Source organism: Struthio camelus, chromosome 8 (assembly GCF_040807025.1).
Source record: "Struthio camelus isolate bStrCam1 chromosome 8, bStrCam1.hap1, whole genome shotgun sequence".
Classification (NCBI taxonomy): domain Eukaryota; kingdom Metazoa; phylum Chordata; class Aves; order Struthioniformes; family Struthionidae; genus Struthio; species Struthio camelus.
Window position 1 is genome coordinate 8951435 of NC_090949.1, and position 24771 is coordinate 8976205.

General features: G+C 38.6%; 1 protein-coding gene across 7 annotated transcripts in view; it reads left to right on the plus strand.

The window, feature by feature from the left end:
- The window catches only part of SUCO (SUN domain containing ossification factor), a 45520-nt gene extending 21382 nt beyond the window's left edge, over window positions 1–24138 (plus strand). The window contains exons 7-24 of one of the 7 annotated variants that reach the window (XM_068951945.1): window positions 630–750; window positions 989–1113; window positions 1518–1585; window positions 3877–3984; window positions 5073–5178; window positions 7649–7669; window positions 7904–7959; window positions 8977–9068; window positions 9646–9711; window positions 12889–12963; window positions 13462–13558; window positions 14514–15680; window positions 16542–16629; window positions 18127–18231; window positions 20073–20227; window positions 20593–20708; window positions 21985–22040; window positions 22200–24138. In XM_068951945.1, the coding sequence (XP_068808046.1) occupies window positions 630–750; window positions 989–1113; window positions 1518–1585; window positions 3877–3984; window positions 5073–5178; window positions 7649–7669; window positions 7904–7959; window positions 8977–9068; window positions 9646–9711; window positions 12889–12963; window positions 13462–13558; window positions 14514–15680; window positions 16542–16629; window positions 18127–18231; window positions 20073–20227; window positions 20593–20708; window positions 21985–22040; window positions 22200–22646 (3069 nt within the window). In that variant the 3' untranslated portion in view covers window positions 22647–24138. The remainder of the gene's footprint in view (window positions 1–629; window positions 751–988; window positions 1114–1517; window positions 1586–3876; window positions 3985–5072; window positions 5179–7648; window positions 7670–7903; window positions 7960–8976; window positions 9069–9645; window positions 9712–12888; window positions 12964–13461; window positions 13559–14513; window positions 15681–16541; window positions 16630–18126; window positions 18232–20072; window positions 20228–20592; window positions 20709–21984; window positions 22041–22199) is intronic. The other 6 variants (XM_068951946.1, XM_068951948.1, XM_068951949.1 and 3 more) reach the window with 6 other exon arrangements.
- The last annotated feature ends 633 nt before the right edge of the window (window positions 24139–24771 follow it).

A 24771-nucleotide genomic window follows, 5' to 3' on the forward strand; every position in this document is an offset into this window, starting at 1 on the left:
ACTAGAAACGTGTAGCAAAAGCTGATTGCACCTTTCACTGTTCTGGTGATGTGCCAAGGCCTGGAAATGTGTTTGCACAAAGCAAAAGTGGAGGCTTGAAATGGCATAGCCTATGGTTAACTTGAAAAGGTTGCTGTTTTGTTTGGCAAGTCCAAAACACGAGCTCTTTGATCATTAAAAAGTGAATAAAACGTTAGAGAATATCTCATTCTGCCGTTGAGCTTTTATGAAGTGTTCAGGAATTCTGGAGGACCTATAGAATTGCCATGCCCAGCACTTATATTAAGATTTCTGCAGTGTGGAACCTTTTTCCTCCTTGTGAGGAGTAAAAGCAAAACACTTGTAGAAAAAGCAGATGGTTTATGAACTTGCATTGTACTTGAAACGTTTTAATTTAGTTAAAGTTACCTGCACCTCAGTGAAAGAATCTGTAATTCTTGGAGTAAATCATCATGTCTCTTGCTTGTGAACTAACTTATTCTGGAGCAGTTTTCAACATGGATTTAAATGGATTAACATTGACTTAATGTGAATTTGAGCATGCATATTTTTAAGAGCATCGAAGTTCATCTTTGTTTTCAGTGTTGGTATTGAGAAATATTCCCAAGGGGTGGCTCTTTATTTTGCAGAAAGACTATAAAAAAACGGGAGAAATAGACCCTACATCTGTGATAACCCCGAAGGACCCAGGAGACATTCCAACGTTTGATGAATGGAAGAAGAAGGTTATGGAAGTAGAGAAAGAAAAGAGTAAGTTCAGGATTCATTCCTTTGGTCTAAATATGAACCGTTTCCCTATTAACCTTGTCTAGAATGTAAATAGTAAAATTATCTGAATTCAGAATGCAGCCCAGCAGTTCATTTCTCTACTAAAACCACATATTTGATAGTATGTATTGTACAAAAGCACTGAGTACCAGTTCTGTGGAAGTGAAAAGACTGTTTATAGTAGGTTATGTTATAGTAACAAGATTTTCTTGTTTCATAGGTCAGTCAATGCATCCGTCTGCTAATGGTGGACAGCATTCCACAAAAAAGGTCCAGAAAAATAGAAATAACTATGCCTCTGTAGAATGTGGTGCCAAAATTTTGGCAGCTAATCCAGAGGCAAAGGTACGTGTTCACTATTAGCGTGCACTATTCTACTCTTGGACAAGAACAATACAAAGTATTCTTAGAGCAGTATTTCTGAAGTAATCCTTTATTTTTATATTTGGTTTTATTATTATTTTGGATTTATGTATATATACAAAAACATTTAGAAGGGGAGGTAGAATCTACTCAGTGCAGAAGTTGAACCAAGTTGTATTAAATGGCTAGCCATAGTAAATAAGCTGTGATTGTCTGAAAATGGTATATGATATACTGTCTCCTGTATATTCTCATTTAGAGTCTTACATGAACTAATACCAAGTTTCATAATTAATATCAAACTTATTTTTAAAGGGAGGGGAACTGTTGATGCTGCATTATCTGCCAAACAATTTAAAATAGTAATCCTGTTTTTGTTTGTTCAGAGCACTTCAGCTATTTTGATGGAAAACATGGACCTTTATATGCTAAATCCATGCAGTACTAAAATCTGGTATGTTACAGTGGTTTGCTTGCGTGGTGGGAGTCAATCTAGTTTTCCATCCTGATGGGAGTCTGTATATCCTGTGGGACTGACTTGACCTTGGTGTGTCTCTGCCTGAAATGTGTACATATGAAACTGAAGGATTTACCAGAAGACACTTTAATGTGTCCCCCATAGAACTGTTTCTCTGATCTTGAGAAGTAAGATTAAGGGGATAACTTTATTCACTTAAGTTGTATTGTTGCATGTTTTTACATAGGAAAACGCTCATTTAATTCTGACCGAAGTACGTGAAATGAGGAATAGCCTTATGTATCGGAGCAGCGTGGGCATGTTAGAGCACTTCCTGAATTGAGTAGAATAAATTCTCTTGAAGCAGAGTGAATACCATGCAGTGGTTCTGGATCTCAGGCTGACCACCTTAGTTTGCTGCTAGCCTGGAGATAGACTGCAATAGCTGCTTTTTGTCACTCCTCTGCTATGTCACTTCTGATTAATCTGACTGCTATGATAAAACTGTCGTAACTGTCTTGTATTTGATATAAAACCTTGAAGTAAAGTAGAAGAAACTTACCTTGGAATCTGTGTGGCCAGTATAGATCTGATCTAGAGGTTCCTAGTTGCAAGCTAGGAATTCTCAGTATTCTCTGATTCTTGGTTTGGAGAAAGCTGCTGCTTTATTCTATCAAAGAATGAAGGTAGACTTCTAGTTCAGAAGGGGGTGTGTGTGTGTGTGTTTGTGTGCAAGTATGTGTGAGTTTTTTTGGTTTTATTGTTTTTTTTTGTAATGGCAACATGTGCAAGACAGCTTCTTCTAACTAAGCATCTGAATATTTTCACCTTTGGTAGGTTGGCTAGTTGAGTCAAGTTAGAGTTTGAACTTCAGTTGTTTCTGTTTTATATAATGTATCTTCTAGGCTGTCTCGACCACAGGAGGAACTCTGTTAAATCCTCAAGGTCTTAGTTTGTTATTGCTGAGCAAGACGTAAAGAGGAATATAGCAGCTGTATGTAGGGCTGGAAAGGCAACAAGATACACTAGTTGTTCTTGCAGATAAATGCAAGTCTGTCACTTCTGTTTCTTTTCCCATGACTTGCTGACTTTCCTCTAAAGCAGAAGGCAAACCTGCCTGCCTAGTGGCCATATCTGGATTTGTATTTGTGCATTTGTACCATTTTGTACAGCTGTTAAGTAAATGAGCAGTCAGCATTCTGAAATGCGATGTGGACAGACAAGCATATTGCCCACCTTGCTCAGCTGAGCTGTTACATTTAGTTTGCAGCCTATCGTGTTTGTGTTTACTTCATTGAATTGTTCAGAATTTATGGCATATTGTTAAGCAGTAACTGACAACATGTCCTTGGCTGAATTGATAAATGATTGAATTGGAGTAATTTGGCTGCTGCCCAAGGAGGCTGTAATAGACGGTGTCTAGGCTAGTTAATCCAGGGTTAGACAGAGTTCTCTCTCTCCTTTTTTAGGAGCGTGCTGTTTGTCCTACTGACTTCATTGTCAGTGTCTTGAGCTGTTTTGGAGGCAGAAGCTAGTTTTTTCCCCCCCCCCCTCCCCCAGCCACCCCTTAGTGGTAACAGTAGTGAATAATATTGTGTTGCAGGGGGAAAGGGGTTGTAGCATTTAGGAACAGGTTACATAAACTTATATCAGGAATGATGCAAGTAGTTGATTTTGCTGTGGGACACAGGGCTCACTAGACTAGTCTGGTGGATCATAAGCAGCCTGTATGATATCTAATGTTGTTTATTAATGTATAGCAAGAAGTCCTACCCTCTTCAAATGCATTGTGTAGTCAGTCTGCTCCTTGTTAGCAAGGGGTATATCTACCAGCAGGCATTGTCAGCATCATATCACATCATAATTGTATTTTAACTATCATTTCAGTATATTGTTCATTATAACCTTGCAGAAGAAAGTGCTGAGTGTTCAAGTAAAAATTTGTTCCTCTCCCAGGTGTCAAATAGCTGTAGGGCATGTCACTGGAATTTACCATATGCCAACTGGTCTTTCAGGTGTTCAAATGCTTGCTACTCCTAACTTCCAGTTCTGTGACATGTTACATTTGAGGGTAGGATGAAGCTCTTGTAGCTGTAGGTGCTATCTAGAGTTATTACGCAAGATACGCTGGTAATATTGGTAATGATTTTTGAAGGGAAAAACAAGTGATGTCTCCTTATCGTGCTGGATTTTTGTAGTATGCTTTATACCCAGTAAAGGGTACAGTAAGGCACTGAGGAATGTATAGGGTAAAGTGCTTTTTTTAATGTCTTTGTTTCATCTTCAAGGTTTGTTATTGAGCTCTGTGAACCAATCCAAGTAAAGCAGCTTGACATTGCGAATCATGAATTATTCTCCTCCACTCCTAAAGACTTTCTGGTGTCCATCAGTGACAGGTATGTTGTCATAACTTTTATTTGTTGTTATCCTGACCTTCTGAATGAAAATTAGATGAGAATAATTACCAAATGGATGACTTCACAAAACATGAGCTGTGTACGCTTGTAATTTTGCAAAATGTAATGCATTATGGAATGACATGGATTTTCTTTGTGTGTATGTTATCAGCTGCTAGCCATTTCTTTCCCAGAAAAGGCAACACTGAAGTCCTGGAATACATGGTTTGAGCTCTTTTCATACTTTATGTATTTTCTTCTTTGTCGTCTTAAAAATGAAAAGGAAAAACGTATTGGAAAGTAGCAGTAAAGCTATGGAAATGAAACACGAGCTAGCTAGTGGATGCCAGATTATTAAATGGCCGTTCACTAATAGGATGAACCCACTAAGGTTGTGGGCTGTCTCCTGCTCTTTTACTGTTCAGACTCTTTTCATGTGGCTTAAGCTGTTTTCAGTGTTAGACTCTGTCAAAATAAGCACACCAAGAGAATACTTCTGGTCAGCTGAATCACTGGTTGAAGGCTTTGTTTTGGGCAGTGTGTATGCCCAATACTTTCTGAAATGAGAAGGTAATTCAGGCATGTGAAAGAGGAGACACTCGCACAGTGCATCAAAAACCTCACTCTTTCTTCGGTACTCAAAGCTTGTGGATCCAGATTTACATGCACGGTCCACTAACTAATTCTAGCTCTACCTCTCCCTTACTTAACGTATTTAAAACTTAGTTATATTGACAGTTTCATATCCTGAAGTGTTTGTGGTGTCTTTTTTCTGTTCCAAAAACTTTACAGTGGGCAGGCTGGCTAAATTTCAGTAACTAAATAAAATGTAGGATTTCATCCTTTAAAGACTTCAGAGCTGAACTACATATGTGAAAGGGTACTGTTAAAGCTTTGTGTGGGACTAGCCTTATCTGGCATTGCTTTTTACCATTAAAAAAGACATTGCAGCTATCATGCCACTGAAAAAAATATGGGTGAAGTAATTCTTCCAAAATATTTCTCTGAAAGACTCAGCAGATGTCTGTGAGCAGTGCAGTCTATGGAGTCTTGAATTTTGTTAGCTGACTCTATTGTATGTTTTCCAGGTATCCAACAAACAAATGGGTTAAATTGGGTACTTTCCATGCCAGAGATGAGAGGAATGTCCAAAGCTTTCCTCTAGATGAACAGATGTATGCAAAATATGTTAAGGTAACTTTTTACTGCAAAAGCATCCATGGTTTTTGGGAAGGGAGGTGTGTGTTGGGCTGTACCCCACAGAGCATCCAGAGAATTGTATATCAGAATATGCTTTACCATGACTTGCACTAGTGTATGTGTGTGTGTTTTTTTGTTTTGTTTTTTTTTAAGATGGCTTTAACGTGATTGCACTAAACCCCTGTGCCACAGTCACAAATTTATTAACTTCCTCTCACAGTAGCTGACAGGATGCTGGAAAGCGTGCATTTACCCTGTGTCCAAGTACTTAGATACTATCTGAATTAAGAAAAATCTAGATAATGACAATATCAAATACAATAAGCTGTATTTGAATTAATCATCTAGTCAGGGACAGTTGGTTAAAACTATTAACCTATTTTGTCTCTTGGCTATACCTGCCTATATACATTCACACACATGTATCTATTTTTATAGAAGTAAAAATAAAATCTGAGGACTCTGTATCTATTTTGATGCATAAGTTTCATGAATGTACCTGTTCTGATTTATTGAATGCACAATATATGACTCTTCAAATCACTGTTAATCTATTTGAACTCTTACTCCCTGGAGCGTAGATTACAGTATGTCTGTTTCTTGGTACTTCTGTGCTGTATTCTGCTGTATATAAGTGTGTCTGAAAGGGTAGGCATTTGAATTCTAGTCCTCATTGATAGACTCAAAGTGCAGTTCTTCAAACAGCTGCTACTCATGAAAATAAATTAGGCTTACTGCTACTGGAACTAGACATCTCAAATTACAATTTCAGAGTTTTTCTCTTTCCGTTCTTTCAAGTCAGATTTTGGGAATTTCAGTGTGAGTGTTAATTTAAGGGGGGGAGAGGGAAGCACCTAACTTCATATGCAAATCTGGAGGTAAAATTGCCCCCCCAAATACTGCTCTGCTTCCTAAAGCAACCCTGTTGTATGGGGAAAGCCATAACACCTTTTCTGGAGTATTCAGTTATTTGTTAAAATAAGTATCAGTGCAGCATACAACTCAATCTCAAATTTGAGATTGCAGTCCAGTAAAGTAGTATGATTTGGTCCCTTTCTGCATTTTTAGGGCAGTTAGAACTGAAACGGGAAGCAACCCTGCTTCAGTGTGGTAGTCACTGAACTGAGGTTTGCCTGACTGGAAAGATTACTGTCTTGTACTTGCTGTGACCTCTTCCCCTTTGAAATAGCTTGCAGCAAACTAGCTTGACTCACAGAGAATACAACTCCATAAATAACGTGGTACTTGGACTGGGTTAAAGCTTTTGTGAAAATATCGGGATACAGTAGAGCTTTAAATTCAAATAAAATACAGACTTTTAAAGCCCTCTCCAGTAAGATGTTATCTTGCAGTTGTGGTGCTGTAAAAATGTGGCTTCTACTACTAAATTAAAGTTTGTGCTTTCTTCAAGAGATGGCTGTGGATAACAGTTATGTTTAACTTCTGTACCCAGAAATCCTGCATGATGCTGCAAATCACAAGATAAATATTTCATGTATTTACTTTCAATTCTGCTTTCTGGCTGAATTAATGCTTCAAGGTAGCTAGAATCTTGACTGTCACTGAAGCTTCAGAAGTATGCTAGATACTTCAGCACTTAATTCCTTTGAGGATGTAATGTTCTGCCTTCAATACAGCATGGTAAAAAATTTTGGAGGATTGTTATCGTAGTGCTTTGGCTTTATAGCATGAAAGTAAGCAAGCTGTAATTGTACCTAGTCTATAGAAGAACAGTCCAAAATAATTTCCCCGAAAGTTTGAGTTTGAAGTGGCTTAATGAAATTCTATTAAAAATAGACTTTTTTGTATGGGTATTTTATGGAAGTTAGTTTAATCTTGCTTGCAAATTAGTGCAGTCCTTCATTTTGAGTGTCCACATAGCAGTTTAATAAATGCATTCTATACTTGCATATTTAATTTGGGTTAAATGTGTAGACAGGTTCTCACTAGAAATATACTGATGAATGGAACTTCCACATGTATTTTAGGATGCTCTGTACAACTTCTTCCAGAAGTGCTTCTGTAACCTGGAGCATGCTTAATTGAGCTTGAAGCAGTAGCAGTCCACAGAATGCATTCTATGAAGTTCTGGGTTTTTTTCCTCAGGAGTCACTCTAGCCTGGGTGCTCTTTTTGGAGGTGGGGAGGGAACTGCTCTTGGTGAATTTAACACACTGCAATACTCTGTCTTGCATCAGGCTGCCTAGAAAGATTGAATAACTTGACAGAGTTCATAAATAAAATATTTGCGTTGCGTTTACCTTCTATCTGCAAGATATGAGGGCTAAATGAAATCTTGGTTATCTAAGGCAGATGAAGTAGTGTTGCAACTTTATCCTTCATAACATGTCATCTTAGGCATTTATAGTACTGAGATAAAAACAACAAAACTCTTGTAGTTGCCTGTGGCATGTGTTCAGCCTTTGTACTGACATCTTTTTTTCTTTTCCTTTCTCTCGCTTCAGATGTTCATCAAGTACATAAAGGTTAGAAACCTCTTCTTTTGGAATGCTGAATGCTTAGGGCTTGGGGTGTTCTCTGCTGCGGCTCAGCACGTTAATGCATGGCAAGAATAAAGCTTTCAGATGTTTTCTGTTACGGGCATTCTATAAATCCCTTAAGTAAACACAACTTGCAAATTCACGATTGGATGCACATGTTAAATGGACGCTTAATTCTGGGTCTTTGATCTTTTATTTTAAGTACCTTTTATTCTTTAGGTGGAGTTGATATCACATTTTGGATCGGAACATTTTTGTCCTTTAAGTCTTATAAGGTAATAACTTAAGCGTTTTGCTTTGTATTTCTACCTCCTTGTAGTGAGGATTAGTATATTCTGGTAATAGTTGGAAAACAAACTCTAATTTTTGGTATCTCTAAGTTAGTTGAAAATACTGTGGAAAAAGTGGTGAGTCTTGATTTGATTTTTCCAATGTTTAAGGGATAGTTTGTATTTGCTGAGCAGGGGCGGTGGCGGGGGGGGGAGGGGGAGTGGAGTGGAGTTGCAGGAACATGAGCAGCCTCACAGGAGAACAAAAGCATCTCAAGGCTGACCAAGCAAAAGAAGGAACATGTGATGCACTAAAAGGAACAGGCGTGGTGAGTGCTCTTGGCAAACTACCATGTTGCATGACACCCCAGGTACACATTGTCAGTAACATTTGGAGTATTTAAATCAGAACAACAACATTCGCAGAATAATTGGCCTCTCTACTGTTCCAAAAAAAAAAAAAAAAACAAAAAAACAAAAAACCCCAAAATTTTCAATTCTGTTATCAAAGCTCTGGTGGGATTTGAACATGAGTAGTCTAGCATTATAAACCAAACCATATTTTTGGTTGGCAAGACCGCTTTGAATTTGAGCGATTCGATTGCGAGAGAGCAGGTGAAAGAGAAAATAGTATGCGCAGTCAGGTAATCGTGAGGATTTTTTTAAATGTTTTGTCTAAAGCAGAGCTGAGGTGGAGCTGTAAGAACTCGCAGGGGGCTTGAGAAATGGAGATCCAGACATGAGTTCAGGTTAAAAAGGAAGAAAAGTCTGTTTGGGAGTATTAGAATTTAAAAATGGGGTCTTGTTTTAGAGCAGCACTTGACAATGTGCAACAGACTTTCTGGAAGTTAGAGAAAAGGATCTATCAGAACATATGAATAAAATATGAGCTGCTTGGTCTAGGTTAACAGAAGGCAAATATTGTCCATGTAATTATCTGTTGCTCATCTTGTTAGTTATGTCAGAAATTGGATGACTAATAGATGAGTGTTCAGTTTTTTTATTTTAAAACCTTTTTTGTAGGGTATTTGGTACTAGCATGGTGGAAGAGTATGAAGAAATAGCTGATTCTCAATATCAGTCAGAACGACAAGAACTCTTTGATGAAGATTATGGTAAGCAGATTTCTGGTTTTTAACACTGCAGACATACTTTTTGCAAGTCTGACTGATTCTTTCCTGCATACGCTGAATGATTTGACTGCCAAGCTTACTTTTAGCCTTGTTGACAGTATTTCAGGGCTTATTCACAGATTCTTAAGTTTTAAACTAATGTTATCTGTGTTACAACTATTTGGAGAAATATTTTTTTAAATGCTAGTATTAGGTCTGAACTTCAGTTGGCTGGCTAGGCAAAAACATCTTCCTGCGCTTATGGTAACAAATAATCCCAGTAGCTTGTGCCTTTTGTTTGTAGTGGGGGGGGGGGGGGGGAATCCTATACTAACCCTTGTGAGCTGTTTACTGCACCTTTGTCTGGAATCTGGAGGAAACAGAAGCTTGGACCTGAATCTCTTCTGATTTCTCATTGCCTAAAGCTTGATATGTCACCTCTGACCTATAACTATTTCTGTAGTCTTACTTTTACACTGTCAACCTGACATAGTTGGATAAGAAGTTAAATCTTGAGGTTTATTTTCTTTGTTTGTGATGCGTCTAATTCTGATAGTCATAAGTGTTTTTCTTTGAATAGATTATCTATTGGATTACAATACAGGGGAAGAAAAATCTTCAAAAAATCTCCTTGGTTCTGCTACAAGTGAGTATGATTTATTAGAAATCTTGATGCTGTGCTGAAATAAAATGAGCAGTGGAATGACATCTTGCCATGCAGCAGTTACAACTTTCAGATTTTCTGCTGAAACAGTTTATTGTGATTTCTATTTAATTGCACAGAAATAAATACTAACAGCTTGAAGTTAGGGTATCATTCTTAAAATGACTCAAAAGTAGAACTTTCTAGGTCTAAGGATCTCACTTTATTTTTGGAAACGTTGATCTTTTTGTACTTAATACAATAGAATCTCAAGCACTTAATTCATTTTTTCATAGGGCTGTAAGTAATGAGTAGTAATGTAGTGCAGTAGAACCTTAATTATTCTGAACTTGGAAATCCATGCATTTGTTTTTAATTAAGCTACCTTATTTATAGGAGTCAATATAAAGATGTACTTACTACAGCTTAGAGGGAAGGGATGGAGAAGTGCTTTGCTTCTGAGAAGGCTTTTTGTAAATATTGTGGCTTCTCTATTCCTCCTAAGAACTGTATTTTTGGCAGAGCTAGTGGTTCTTCAGACTACCTCTTGGCACTTTTCCCATTGGAAGGCTACCAGGTGTGGGTTTTGTTTAGCTAAGGAGGCTTGAGGAGAATATTTAGTTTTAATGGTATTAACTTCTGGATTATTTAGAGTAATATCAGCTGCCACAGAACTTATTCTAAAGAATGCTTCTGTTACCACTCTTCCTTCTCTCTCGGCGAAATTCGCCGTACGTTTGCATGCAGATGATTGTTGTTCAGACTAAAACTACAAGTTTAAGTGCTCAGGCTTTCCTTTCATCCCATCATGTAGCAAAGCTGCAGGATTTTTTTTGCTACCAGTGCATAGTTTTCACTTAAGAACAACAAATCTGTGGCTCAGGATAGTGCACAATTTAATACAGTTTTCGAAGGGGCAGTAGAGTGGCAGAAGACAGTTTTATTTCTAAATGTTAGCCTTTCGCAGATGAGAGAAAGCACTGCATCAGCTTTTATCTGGGGCTTTCAAAGTTTCTGTCTTCGAGTTGTTCTGAAGTGTATTCACATGTTCTATCCACAGATGCAGTATGGCAAGTTTGTTTGCTGTCTGAAAAAATGCAATGGCTTTTCTTGGGAGCATACAGTTTGCTACGGACTACTGAAAATGGGATGAAAAGACTTACCACCTGTTATCATCAGTAACTGCACTTTTAAAGCACTGATGATAACAGGTGTTATTATCAGTAATTCATCACTTAATTCTGGCTAGTGGATCTTGTTATTGGATTTTTCTTGTTAGTGAATCTTTCATCTCTAGCAGAGTAATCTATGGGTTTTGTGCTTGGACAAGTGGGAGGCTTCCATTTTGAGACTTCTGCCTTAGATAGTGACTGATGTGCAGTGAGGGAGATGGACCTCTGAAGAGAGGATAGTGGACTTCTCGGACAATTTTATTCCCTAAGATATATTTTGCAGTCTTCTGTTATGGTGGCCTGTGTTTCCTCCTCCCAGTTCTTAAGACTGGCAAGCTGCTTTACCAGCTCTTCATCCCTCCTCCTTTTCCTGCTTGCCCATCAATTATAGCAAGCCAATTAATGCTTCAAACTTAACATCTTCTGCTTGTCCTTACTTCTCAAAGGGATGGTTAAGTCAAAGAATAAAGAGCTTACATAAGTAACGCAATTCAGGAATGTGGTTTTTGAGGCATTTTTGGAGGAAAGACAGCACTCGGTTTCTTAACTGAGCTTCCTAGAGTTAAGAACTTTGTCGATACTGTTAAAATGTGTCTTCCTGTAACTTTATGAACTTATCCCCTGATGTATGGTGAGTGTGTGTGTTGACAGGTGGCAGAAGAATGGGCAAAGTTGGGTCATTAATGCATGTTTACAGTAAGGTGCTCTTTCCCTGTTCCTCGTCTTATTTCTGAATAAGCCTGATGTTGATGTTTGATTGTTTTCAGTATCATCAAGGCCAAAGTTAGCTGTGTCTATTATATATATGCACGCCTACATAGGCAGGTCCCCTCTGCCTTTACCTGTGAAATTTTTAAAGCAAAATAATTGTTATACTTTACAGGTCCTTTAAAAAGTCTAATCCAGATATGTGGATGTTCATTATGGTTTTCTTGCAGTTGCCTTGATTGATCTAGGCTGCCTTCATGGAACTGATTATAAAGTCTAGATTTTCTAAATGTTTTAAGAGTTGAATTGTAATGTTGCAGCAATGTCAGAATAGAAAGTAAGGTTCAGGATTAAGGAGGTATGAAACAATGGCAAAGAGCCGGTTCGTCTTAATTCTGTTGAAACTTTATATTCCTGTGTCTCTCCTGCTGTATGCATCCTGTGGTCAGGGACAGAATGCTGTCTCATTTAGCAAATTCCTCACTCATTTCTTGGGAGCTATTATGACAAATGATCCAAGGTGTCTTTGTCAGAGCTCCTCAAGTTCAAGCTGGAAGTTTGTCTTGGGACCCTGCCTTGGTGGGTTCACTCTGCTAGACGGCTCAGTGCCTACATATTCTTCTTTTTTACTTATTCCTTGGTTTCTGTGGTCTAAGGATCAGTGAGTACTTCCCACCGCTTCCTGTCTTGGTGTTGGAAAGTGTAGTTGGATGATACAGGCTTACCCTAATGTTGATACACTATGGAAATTGTTGCAGACTTTTCCTGTGAGGGAGTTTTGAATGGGAAGGGCAGACGTCTCCTTTGTACAGCGATTGCCAAAGCTAATGTAGGCAAGCTACAGAACGTCTCGGGCAGTGTTTTAGAGATGGATACTGAGGTGTGCGTATGCAGCTGTTTGAAGTTACTGGGGAAACTTTGGTTAGCAGCTACAGCCAGCTTTAGTTGAGTACTGCCATAAAGAGGGATATTAAGTATTAAATTTTTTTCAACACTTACATTTGAAACAGGATGCGTAAACTTTATTTTAGCTGTCTGGAAACCAGCTAAAGGCTTCAACAGATTGTGACTGGTAAAAATTAGATAGGAGTCTTCAAACACAGGTTTCTAGGCTATCCAGAAGCAGAAAATCAGTAATCCTTTAAGAGACAGATGCGTTCAGTGTAATAGAATGATTGGATTCTTTTTGTCCTTATTCTTTGATTTGTTTAAAGGAAATGTTGCATATTAGCAGGTGGCTGGTGGTGCTAATCCCTGAGATCTGACTAGATCCTCTTTGATTAGTTGTTTTCTATTTCAGATGCTATTTTAAATATGGTGAATATTGCTGCTAATATCCTTGGAGCCAAAACTGAACAGACTTCTGAAGCTGAAGGTATTTTTTTCTTACTTGAAAAGCTTTCTAGAAAGTCTTATTTCTTTTTATTATGTTGTTTACATGCTTTAATTTTCTGTGAAGAGTTGGATGATGTAAGTTTAAGTGTTTTTTACTTCACTCTTTCATGGCATGAATGTCTGTGATTAGTGCCATAGAATTTTTACCCTATTAGCCGCAAAACATAAAGCAAAGATGTTGAATTCAATGAGAAGGGGAACAAATGTAAAAAAAAAAAAAAGTTTTTCCAGCTATATTCTGATGAGATCTTTACACTCTATCTAAAACATCTCATACATAAACCACCCCAGCAGATAATTGGAACTTTAATGAGACCTGCAGTTGTTACTTTGGTAGTACAATTAATCTTTTTTAAAAAGGGGGGAGGGGGCGGTGAGAATGCCACAAATGTGGGAGGAAACTTGAATTTTACCTAAGTGTTCTGGTCAGTGCTTTCTGAATGTTTATGTCCAAATTTTTCTGTTTTACATTTTACAGCAGGGAACAAAAGTATGTCTGAAAATGTCACTGTCAACCCTGCAACTTCAACATCTGCCCCAAGACTGCCTGAACCAACTCCTGTCCCTTCACTAGAGTAAGTGATTGTGTTTTTTAAATGTAATCCTAGCAGAGGCTAATAAACACCAGTCTGGAATTTTTGCTAGTGGAATGCTTTTATAGTACTTCTCATTATGGTATGTTTTCACACTTGGTTAAATAGCAAAACACAACACTAACATTTTCAGATGCTTGTATTTTGTTTAGAAGATGTAGTGGGAGTATTTGGCTCTTGTTCACTACTTCAGATATTTTTGGGGTGGAGGTTGAGTTACTGTTCTTCCAGGTTTTGCAGGTTGTCCCCTCCAAGGGAAAATAACCAGGAATATAAGCTGTATTGCTGAAACTTCAATTTCACTATACTGACAAAAAAATCTGATTTAGCTTGTATTTTTTTTAAGTTGATGAAAGTGCATATGCAAAGATATGGAGTTAGGTGAAAGGTGGAGTCGTATCTAGACAATCTTTGCTTTTTTTCAGTTGGTTACATTTTTTTTTAAGATTAGACTTGGTTATTTAGGGTCAAGGCTATAGTTGTTAGATGTCAAGATTTGACTTGTGTTGTACCTAGCGGTTTTCATGGCTTCTTAGCTCCGACTGTGGAAAGACTGAGGAAAGTCAGTTGGAAGATTGTAGTTCTTGTGATTGGATTTGAAGATTAAAGTGGAAGAATGAAAAGGTTGCCTCTTATGTAAGAGCTTAGTGATATTTGAACTGGCAACTCTTTTTTTCCTGGGGGGTAGGAGAAGGAAGATTATCTGATTCAAAAGGCTTGCTGTTTCAGAAGCCATGGCTAGAGTAACTGGATGGCAAATCAGGATTGAAATATACTAGCAAAAATAATAACTTAAAGAATTTCCAATATGTCTGAACTGGCATTTGGTCACTGGTATAAGCTTTGCTAACTGTAAATTATCCTATTTTTGCATACTTCCAGAGCAGGCATGTAAAACTGTCCGAGTAACGACCTGTCTTGAACTCTTTCCCTATAGACGTGTTCCTACAGATATTCCACAAATAGATAAAGAGCAGTTAACTGTCGATTTGACAAAAAGTCCTATTGTTCAGCTAGTGCAAGAGTACGAAGAAGATGCAAGCCAGTCAACGGTGACCCTGCTGCCCAGCGATGATCAAGACGAAGAAGCGTCAGCATGGTTTGAACTTGAGACGCAAATATATTGCTACGATATGGCAACAATATGTTGTATTTCTACCTTTTCAGAGTATGTATATAAATGGTGTTCAGTTATAATAGCCCTCCATCGGCAACGTAGCAAAACTGAAGGTAAACAGGAGCAAGGTGACTCTGCTGCTGTTCATCAGCCGAAGGCTGTTCTGACCGAGTCTGTAAATACTCTAGCAGATGAGTCTCTACCTGAGGAATTGGACAGCAAAGTTACTGAGAGACCCTCTGGATCTACTGTTGCAAGTGACTTTAGCAGTGTGGTCTATGAGGAGATGAGTAATGAGACCACAGATGCTATTGAACTGGAGCCAAGCCATCCTCAAACTGTCTCTCAGTCTCTCCTCTTAGAAGTTACTTCTGAAGTTAAGCCATTGCCAACAACAGAAATATCATTGGAACCTGCAGAAGAAGCAGGAGGCCAGGTGGCACCAAGTGCGACCCCTCGGGTGGATGTAACTGAGATTAGTGCAGAAACAGAAAAAGCAGTGAGCTCTATCATTGCAGAAAAACCTTTAGCTTCTGAGACCAGCGTTGTCAGTGAAGTAAAGGAGATGAGCACAAGAGAGACTGTTGCTATTCCAGTGATTTCGAAGCCTACAGAGACTGTTCTGCAGCCTGAATATACAACGGGCACGTTAGCCAGTGATGCTGGGGAAGGAAAGGAAAGCACTCTGGAAGTGCAGAAACCTGTCTCGTCTGCTGCTGAGTCTCCTGTATCTGCTGATATAAAGGAGGATGATCAGGCAACTGAAGAAGCTTTCATGGCGATTCCGGTTTCTGGGGGACAACAGAGAACAGCTACAGACTTCTATGCTGAACTGCAAAATTCAACAGATCTAGGTTATGCCAATGGAAATCTTGTGCATGGGTCTAATCAAAAGGAGTCTGTCTTTATGCGACTTAATAATCGCATTAAAGCCCTGGAAGTAAATATGTCTCTCAGCAGCCGTTATTTAGAAGAACTTAGTCAGAGGTAAGTCTGAGAAAGACTAGGAAAAGTCTACTATATGTAGAAAACTGAGAGAAGTATATATTCCTAAGAACCTGCCAGAGGCCAAGATGCCTGCAGGTGACAAGAGTTTTCTTCCTGTGTTCCCAGCTACCATCAAATTTATTTTTCCCTTGAGGAACACTGCTGTGGGTTTTTGTGTGTGGTGGGGTTCTTGTTTTTGTGTATGTGGTTTTTAAATTGTGTTGCCAGGATGCAAGCACTAATTCTGCCCATAATTCTTCCAACAAAAGGTCACATCCTGTTGCTGTTAAGTTGAATGACAGTTCTATAATGCCTTCTCTACAGAACTGTCCAAATTCCTTGTATCTGCTTAAAACTATTTTGTCATCTGTAATACTGCTCTTGGGAGCATGGAGAGGGAAACCAGAACTTTGTGAGGAATGTATGTTTGTTAATATTTGCCTGTTATGCTCACTCTCCGCAGGAGAACTGAGAAATTGTACCAGTTTCAGAACTGGTTCCAAGGAAAGGCATAAATTATAACATAAGTTATACTAACTTATGTCTTGTCTTTCTTGACAGTGAAATGGTTTGCGGTGAATTCTCTCCACAGTGAATTCCAGTATATTAGAGCTCAGCTCTTAGTATTGAAATAGAGGTTTACTTTGACCTTGGGGCAGGGGAACACAAAGAAGTTGGGCATGGACTTGTCCCCGTTTTATATAAGAAACTTGAAAAGAAATACTACTTGAAGTTTAAATAAGGCTGCTTTGTGCAAAGAGATTTTTCTCTATGTAGTGGTATTTTTTGAAGACAAGTCTAGTGCAGAGGAGTTTTATGATGAGTCTAGCATTTCTGACCTTTATGTGCTGCTTGTTTTAGGTATCGAAAGCAAATGGAAGAAATGCAGAAGGCTTTCAATAAAACTATAATAAAACTTCAGAACACCTCAAGAATAGCAGAAGAGCAGGTATGACTTGTTGGAGTACTTAAAGTAATTTTTCCTGAGTAGCAAAACACTTAAGATTAGAAGGACGTACAAAAATTCCCTTTCAGTTAGTTTTTATTAGCTGTATGTAGAAGCATTTTAAAGCACTTCCATTCCATATTTTCCCAACTTGTTTGTTCATAACAGAATTTTGCAGACGTGTTCCTAGTCAATTTTAGAGACATTCAGCTATGTCTCAAGTTTACATTAGGAGAAAAATTCAGTTGTCAGCTGGTGGTGGCTAAAACTCTTAAACATCTTTGTCAATGGGAAAACTTTCAAAGTCATTTCTAACCTTTCTCTCTTGATTGTAACTGCATTCAGAACCATTTTTACACTTCATTTGTTTTGCAGCTCTGCTTTAAAGTACAGCCAGATGAGTACTTAACCTGGTATAACTGAAGAGACCTAATATCTAGCAAGAGAGCAGTACAGTAATGGCTTATGCCAGATTTGCGGTTGGAAGTGTAGTTCATGTAATGAAAGTTTTTGTCCTGTGTTTTTAAAATATGATTTAAGGATGTGGGAGCTGTAGGAGAGTGGTGTGTGTTCTACCCTACCCCACCCCGCTCGCCTAACAGGACCTTGCTCCTCAGAGCAGCTGCCAAATAGCTGCAGTGTTGAATAATCATTAAAGCAAGTGTGCATGTGGCATACTCTCTGGAAGCTTCTGAAGTACAGTCCATCGTGTAGTTTATTTCCTCAAAGTAAAGAAGATGGGAACTTTCCTGAGATCACATGCATTCTATTGTCTGCTTGTTTTGAACACCACTAAACTGTGGTCAGTCTGAGGTGCTCCTCTTAGTTCACCTCCTAGATAGTATCTTTACTCTCCTCAGTTTCTCATAGGATGTTACGGATCCGGGGACAGATCCTAGAACATTCGTTGCCCATTGCATAAGTTATGGTTTTTCATCTGCTAGCGTTGATATAACTGCACTGGCTCTCTCCAGGAAATGATTGCTAGAGAAGACTCATTCCTAGCTGGTCTGGGCTCCTGTTAATAAGTGATTGCCCTCTGACCCCAGAACAAAAGCTGTGCTTCAGCCTTTAACTCTGCCAGACCATCTGTACAAGTACTTTGTAACAAGAGTGTACTCAAAACTTCCTGATAATAGTTGCGTAGAGTTGGCTACTTATTCTACCTCTAGAGAAGATAGTAGAAGTTACTGTGATGAAATACACTTGGCATAATGTTACAAAGATTGTTCAGTGAAGTAGAACTGTTGAGGCTTTTAATGGTATAGTTTAATCTTTATGCACAACACAGATTAAACAGTTTCAAATGCTGTTGTATGAAATTGTGTTGAAGACTATGCTGAATTGTGATACTGCTTGTGCATCTAATTGAACTGTAAATAGGTCATGTGGCTACATCCTATCTGACTGTGTCAGACAATGCTAACTTCATATGTGTAGGAGTAGATAATAGTGGAATCATGACAACTAAACAGCATGGTCATGACTGTTTTAATACAGGATCAGCGACAAACAGACGCAATCCAGCTGTTACAAACTCAGCTGACCAACATGACGCAGCTAGTTTCCAATCTGTCAACAACGGTGGCGGAATTAAAACGTGAGGTAATTACAATTCTGCAATATGGCATGAGAACTCAAGCAGAAGAAATGGATGCGTAAATATGTCTTAATTCAAAGAGACCAGGCATTTTGAAATAAAACTTAACGTTTAGGAAGATGTCAATGATGTTGCTTTCAGCCTCTTTTGGTAGCTGGCCGAGGGAGGGAGAAAAGGCAAAGTGACTTGAGCTGTCTTGTTCTCAGCAAGATTGCTAATAACTTATACGGTCCTGCTAGCCCAATTATTGAGTCTTTTGTAGTATAAAAGATCATAACTTAATCAGAGTAACGTAATATTTCAGCCTTTCCTTACTGCACTGAAGTTGATGGTATTGTTCTGTGAAATAATTCTTAATTAAACACAGGCAAGAAGAAATTAAAGACTAACCACTGACTTTAAAATGGCAGTAATGGAATTTGTTTATAAATACAAAGTGTTTAAAATGTGAGGGGCAGGGGGAAATGGTAAATGTCTTGCTTCAAGAATTTTTCTGGCATTTGATATGTTATATCAAATTATCTGGAGTGGTTTTATCTGTTATACGGCTTAGACACTGTAAAGCAGTCCTATTCTAACACTCGTACTGTCCACCCAGACTCTTGCTGTAGGGAGTTTAGTGTGTGAGAGTGTGCTCAGCTCTGTAACTGGGCTGTAATAACAGGTGAGAGTGGTGGATTACATTCTTGTCATGACTGAGTGACAGGCTGATGCGGCTAAGACACCTTTCTATTTTCCCTCTAGTTATTTTGATCTTTAGAGATTAAAGCAGTCTTGGCAACAACGTTAGGAACATGTTCTCAAATGTTTACATTCTCCCTCCTGGATTTCAAGTAGTACCCTAAACACTACTCTTCTTGTGCATGCTGCCAAAGACATCTCTTAAGCGTTTTTCTAACACCTTATGGGGACTCCCTCATTGATGCCTGGCTGGCTAACCTCCTGTTGTAATGCCTGTTGTAATTTTAACTAGGATTTGACAGTAGTGAATACATCAGAGCATGTTAGATAATATCTCTGATGTGGGTACATTGCTTTCCCTGAACTCAGCTCTGGTAATCTGATTCTATTAATCTGCCCATTACAAAAGGGAAAGTAGTGTTCCTTGGATGTGTGTGTTGTGGTGGTGGGGCTTTCTGTCCCTGTATATGGCTCCTAAGATCTCAGTGTGTCTAAAATAGTTTTTCTTAAGAAACTGATTGTGAAATTCATTTTTGAAACAGTTTGCAAATATTTTTGGATTTCAGCATGAGTGGAATTCTAGTAAACTTCATAAGTTAGTCTTCAGAAATGAACATGCTTCTAGACAGAAGTCCTTCTGCTAGGTTGTAGAATGGGAAGGTGGTCAGAACAATGAAACTCATTGAATCAAAAGAAGATAGTGCTTTATGGAATAATCACATTAACATAAACTGATGAAAAGCATTATATAAAAGAGTTGGTATTACATGCATGTCAACTGTAAAGCAGAGAAGTTACTTTCTCGGTATGTTTTCTTACGAAAACTATATTAATTCTGGATGAGCTTGTATGGTCTTCACAATGTGAGGCATCCCTTCAAATCAGGGTAGTATCTCAGTCAGCGGAATTTTGTCCTGTGTTACCAGCTGGTGGTTTTCAGACTTTAGTCCTTGAATGCTATATAACCAATGTATTAAATCAAACCTCTGGAAAAAGAGTTCAAAGATCAGTGAAAAAAGAGTTCAAAGATCAGTATTAAGTAAGATTCAAGGAAGTTGGCCTGAAAACATCTGTTACGTTCTTCTAAAAAATTTAACTTTAAAATGAGTACTAGTACCATTAAATTATTTTTTTAGTCTTTAATAACTGTGTGAAATTCTTTCAGGTTTCTGATAGACAAACCTACCTTGTGATTTCTCTGGTTCTCTGTGTCATCCTGGGCCTGGTACTGTGCGTGCAACGCTGCAGAAACACATCTCAATTCTGTGAAGATTACCTCTCGAAAATTCCCAAAAGTAATCATTATCCTAGCCCAAAAAGGTAATGTATTTGTATTTGAAACTTAATAGTTCTTGCAGCTTTTATTGATGATTCCTAAATCCCCTGGGACTGGCATACCTGCTTTAGTTCTAAGAGTCGTCTTTCTGCAAGCTCAAACACTGGGACCTATAGCCAAAACCAGCTACTGCTCTGTTGTAATGCTCACCTTTCACAAAGTGATGGTAGCATTTTGGGAGTACTAAACGTAACGTGCCTTTATAGCTTTTTGCAAAGATTGTATTATCTGTTTTCCAGGCTTTCTTGGGTACCTTAGTGAATGACTGATTCTGTTAGCTGTCCTTGTGCCAAAGATGCTTCTTAATGGAAAAATGTATATGACAAAGCTTTAACACATTTTTTCTTAGGACTTTATGGGTTTTGTTCCATAGATGTTTTTCCTCCTATGATGATATGAATTTGAAAAGAAGGACTTCTCTTCCATTGGTCAGATCGCAGTCCTTTCAGCTATCTGGTAAAGAAGGTATTATTCCATATATCTAGTCTCTAGCGTTACTCCGTTAGCTCTATACGTGGCGTATGTTATTGTGGGTATATGGATCACAGGTTAATGTCAAAGAACCCTGGAGCGTTACTCCGTTTCACTTTTGCATTGGGTAAGCCAAAGTGGTTTAAGGCCAAGTTATCAGACACTCCCAGAACTGTACCAGTGTCCATGCAGGTGTTTGGTCTCCAGTAAACACAAGCTATACATGCAATAGTTTAAACATGGCAATTTTCTAGCTATGTTGTGCTAAAACTTTGTTAAATCCAATATTAGTGCCCATAGAGTATAACATGCAGCGTTCTTGGGGTTAGTAGCAGTGCATGTAGGCATTCAGGTTTACAAAGCCATAAAGTTTGCAAAAAGTGGCCTTTTTTGGATGTCAAGCTTGAGAAGTCAATGTCCTACTACTTCTGAAGTCTTGATCATCTGTCTTAAAGCTCAGCGGATATTAAGAGATCCCAGGTTTACTAGCTGTAGCAAGGAAGTTTAGACCAGTTGGTTTGCTTTGGGTGTAGGGAGTGATTTAATCTTTTCAATGTTCATATTATACACAGGACAACTGAGTTTTTTGATTTCTTAAGCCTTCACCACCCAAAAGAAAATTTGGTGCTGATTCTAGTTATTACCAAGTATGCAGCTAACGTTGGATTTCTAGATGCAGCAAGCTTACTTCACAGTTTTTGTACTACGAATGAAAATTGTTGTGTTGCAGCATAGACTAGCTAAAGCTTAGGTTGTTTTGTGCAGAACATGCCTTTTCAGAATTCTCTGCTGCTTAGGCTGGTAAGAATGATTTACAAAGCACTGACACGGGAAAGCCAGATTGGTCTCGCGTCAGTCTGAAAGCCTCAGTGTCCTTGATTGGTACACGTGTTTCTAATCTGTCCTGTTGTGGACAGGGTGCTTTTAAGCACCATTATATTGGTAATATTTCTCTAAGAAAAATAAGTTAATTTTTGCAGAACACTCTTTCTTTCCAGAAAGGATGTTCTCTGCACCTGTCTATGGCCTAACCTATCAGGAGATCAGTTGTTTTCCAGTATGTATCATTGACAGCTGCTATGACTGCACAAGGAAGTTCCTCAGTGTTGAGTTCGTTTTCAGTGTGCATATGTTATACCCCGTGCTTTTATAACAGGAGCTCAAATGTGTGCGACAAGCACTTTGTCATGATTTTGCTTATTTAGAATTGCATTTTTCTAGAGCCAAGAAGTGGCAGTTAAGACTGTTAAATTTGTCACCTCTCTTACAGTGGATCCAGAGGACCTGTACATTGTGGAACCCCTGAAGTTTTCCCCAGAGAAGAAGGTAAAGTAGTGAGAAAGGCAAGCTGAGCCTGAGCATGTTTCTGCCAGCAGGTGGTGCATGTTTCAGCCTCCTACCAGCTGTGCCAGTTTCTTAGTTTGGTTTTTACCCTTTGCTTGTCTTCCAGAAGCTAACAGTTTTTCTTTTGACTTGTGCTTTCAGAAAAAGCGTTGTAAATACAAAAGTGAAAAGATAGAGACTATCAAGCCAACAGCAGAGCCTCTGCATCCAATAGCCAATGGGGAAATTAAAGGAAGGAAGCCGTTTACAAACCAGAGGGACTTCTCTAACATCGGGGAAGTTTATCACTCTTCATATAAGGGTCCTCCATCTGAAGGAAGCTCAGAAACTTCGTCACAGTCTGAGGAGTCCTATTTTTGTGGCATTTCAGCTTGTACGAGTCTGTGCAATGGACAGACCCAAAAGACAAAAACTGAAAAGAGGGCTATAAAGCGAAGACGGTCTAAAGTTTCAGACCAAGGGAAGCTCATAAAAACTCTAATACAGACTAAGTCGGGGTCAATGCCAAGCCTGCATGACATAATCAAAGGAAACAAAGATATAACAGTGGGAGCACTTGGTGTCACGGCTGTTTCTGGACACATCTAAAACTAGCTGAACTTCTCAAACAGGAGAGTTTGTTCATTTGAGAACAGTCTGTGGTATTCTGTGGGAGGCTAGTGGGAGACAAAGAGCTCAAGTAATTGGAAAGTATTCAGAAATTTGGTTTCTGCTTTTTTAATTAGATGGGATTGTGTCAATCTTGGCTCTCAGCTGCAGCTTTACAAGGCTGATAATTTCCTATGAGAACAGCTTGGGGGGAGGGAGGGCAGGGTTCATTTTATAAAGGTTTTTTTCACAGTTCCTGGGGCAGAGATTTTTTTGAAACCCAGTTTGTTGGGTGGAATAGGGATAAAAGCCTAATCCTCTTCCTTTAGCTTTGTTCCTATTTCTTGCACCTTCCCATATTTATGTGCCTTTTGTCTATTTATAATGCCACTGGAAGAGGGGAGATACAATTGTTTGTCATTTGATTTATTTTGTAATTTCTCTAGCTTTTTTTGAAGATGCAACACTACAGTGCTGTAAAGGGACATGTGTTGGCCTTCAGCTGGACTCAGTAATGTGGGCTGGATACTGTAAAAATACTAATAGATGGACTTGCCTGACTAGATTCAGGTTTTGCAAACTCAGTTGAGGAAGAAAACTCGTTTGGAGTTGTAATTATATTTATTTCCACCTTCAGTTACAAATCAGGGCTCTAGTCTGTACTAAATGAATTACAGTTGCTCTTCAGGATTTCTTTTATATGATAGGATCTGATGCTTATGAATGTGCATTTGTTACCTGGACTGACTGCTGTAGCTCTCAAAAAGAGATGAATTGGGATTGCTCACTCTTTCTGTGCTAAGAGCTCAGATAAAGGCTCAGCCTAAGAATGTGAGGGTGTGCAGCTGGGTAGTTTTCCAAGCCAGCTCTGGATGTGTAGAGTTTGCAAAGCTTTGAAGTCTAACCAGTCAGGTCTGTTTAAAGTGGGTATTCTCATAATGTTTGCTTTTGTATTGGCTAACAAATGTGCAGTGTTTGTATGGCTGGTATTTTCCTATCTGAGTTTTTTATTTTGATTGTGACTGTATATTTGGATACTATAGAGTGAGTGGTTAAAATGGTGAATGTGTATCAGAGTGAGTGGAACAAAAGGTTATTTCTTTTGAGAGATTTTACAGGTTCACGTTGTAAAAATAAGTTAACTTATTGAGCACTTTTAGTGGTACCCTTTTTAACAGATCTAATGCCTTTCCTGGGTATTGTATGTAATGTGACTTATTTAAAGCCTTTATTTTTTTTGCTGCTTTCTTGTTAGTTTATGAATACTTTAAGGTGATGTACTTTTCGAGTTGATCCTGCACAATTAGCCAGTCAGAGCACACGAACCAGATTTGTCGAACTTGAAATCGAAAGGGCTTCAAACCCGAATGAGGAAAAGATATACCACCCGAGTGCAGCATACCATGTTGTGGAACAAGAGTGTGTAACTACAGAGCTGTAGTGCCATTAGAAACTGTGAATTTCCAAATAAATCTGAACACTCTGTCTTTAATTTAGTGGCTTTTTTCCTTTGAAAATCAAACTTGTGGCTTAAATTCATCTCTGAGAAGAGCTAGCTTTCAAATTCTAATATAAAACCATGACTGGGGGTCATTTGGTGGTTCACAAAGCTTAATTTATCACCCTAGATGTGTATGACTGTGGAAAATGCTCAAGGTTGAGTGGTACTTTGTCTGAAAGTTTAGCAATCCTTGCCATGTAAAACTGCTAGAAAAGTTTCAAGCAGCTATTGCTTAAGGCCCCATCAGGTCAAGAAGTTAGAAGTGGTAGCTTTGTAAAGAGATGTCTGCATGAAGTTATCTGTCAGTACTCAAAGCTAAGGTTTGTGGAGGATATAAAAGGCATTTTCTTCTAATAAGAAAATGCTTAGGTGCAATCACACATCTCAAACTAGTGTTTTCGGTTGGCAGTTTGCCCCTTACCAATCCCTTCTTCCTTCTAACTTATTTCTAGCAAGTGTAGCAATACTGTGCAGTCAGATGCCAAACTCACTGGCTGCCCAAAAATCTACTTCTGCTCTCAAATGAGACCCCCGCAGCACTTATCTCTCACTGGAGTCTCTCCAGCTTCTCTGGCTCATCAAAGGGAATTTTATGATGGGGAGGAAAAAATCTTTCTCTTACTC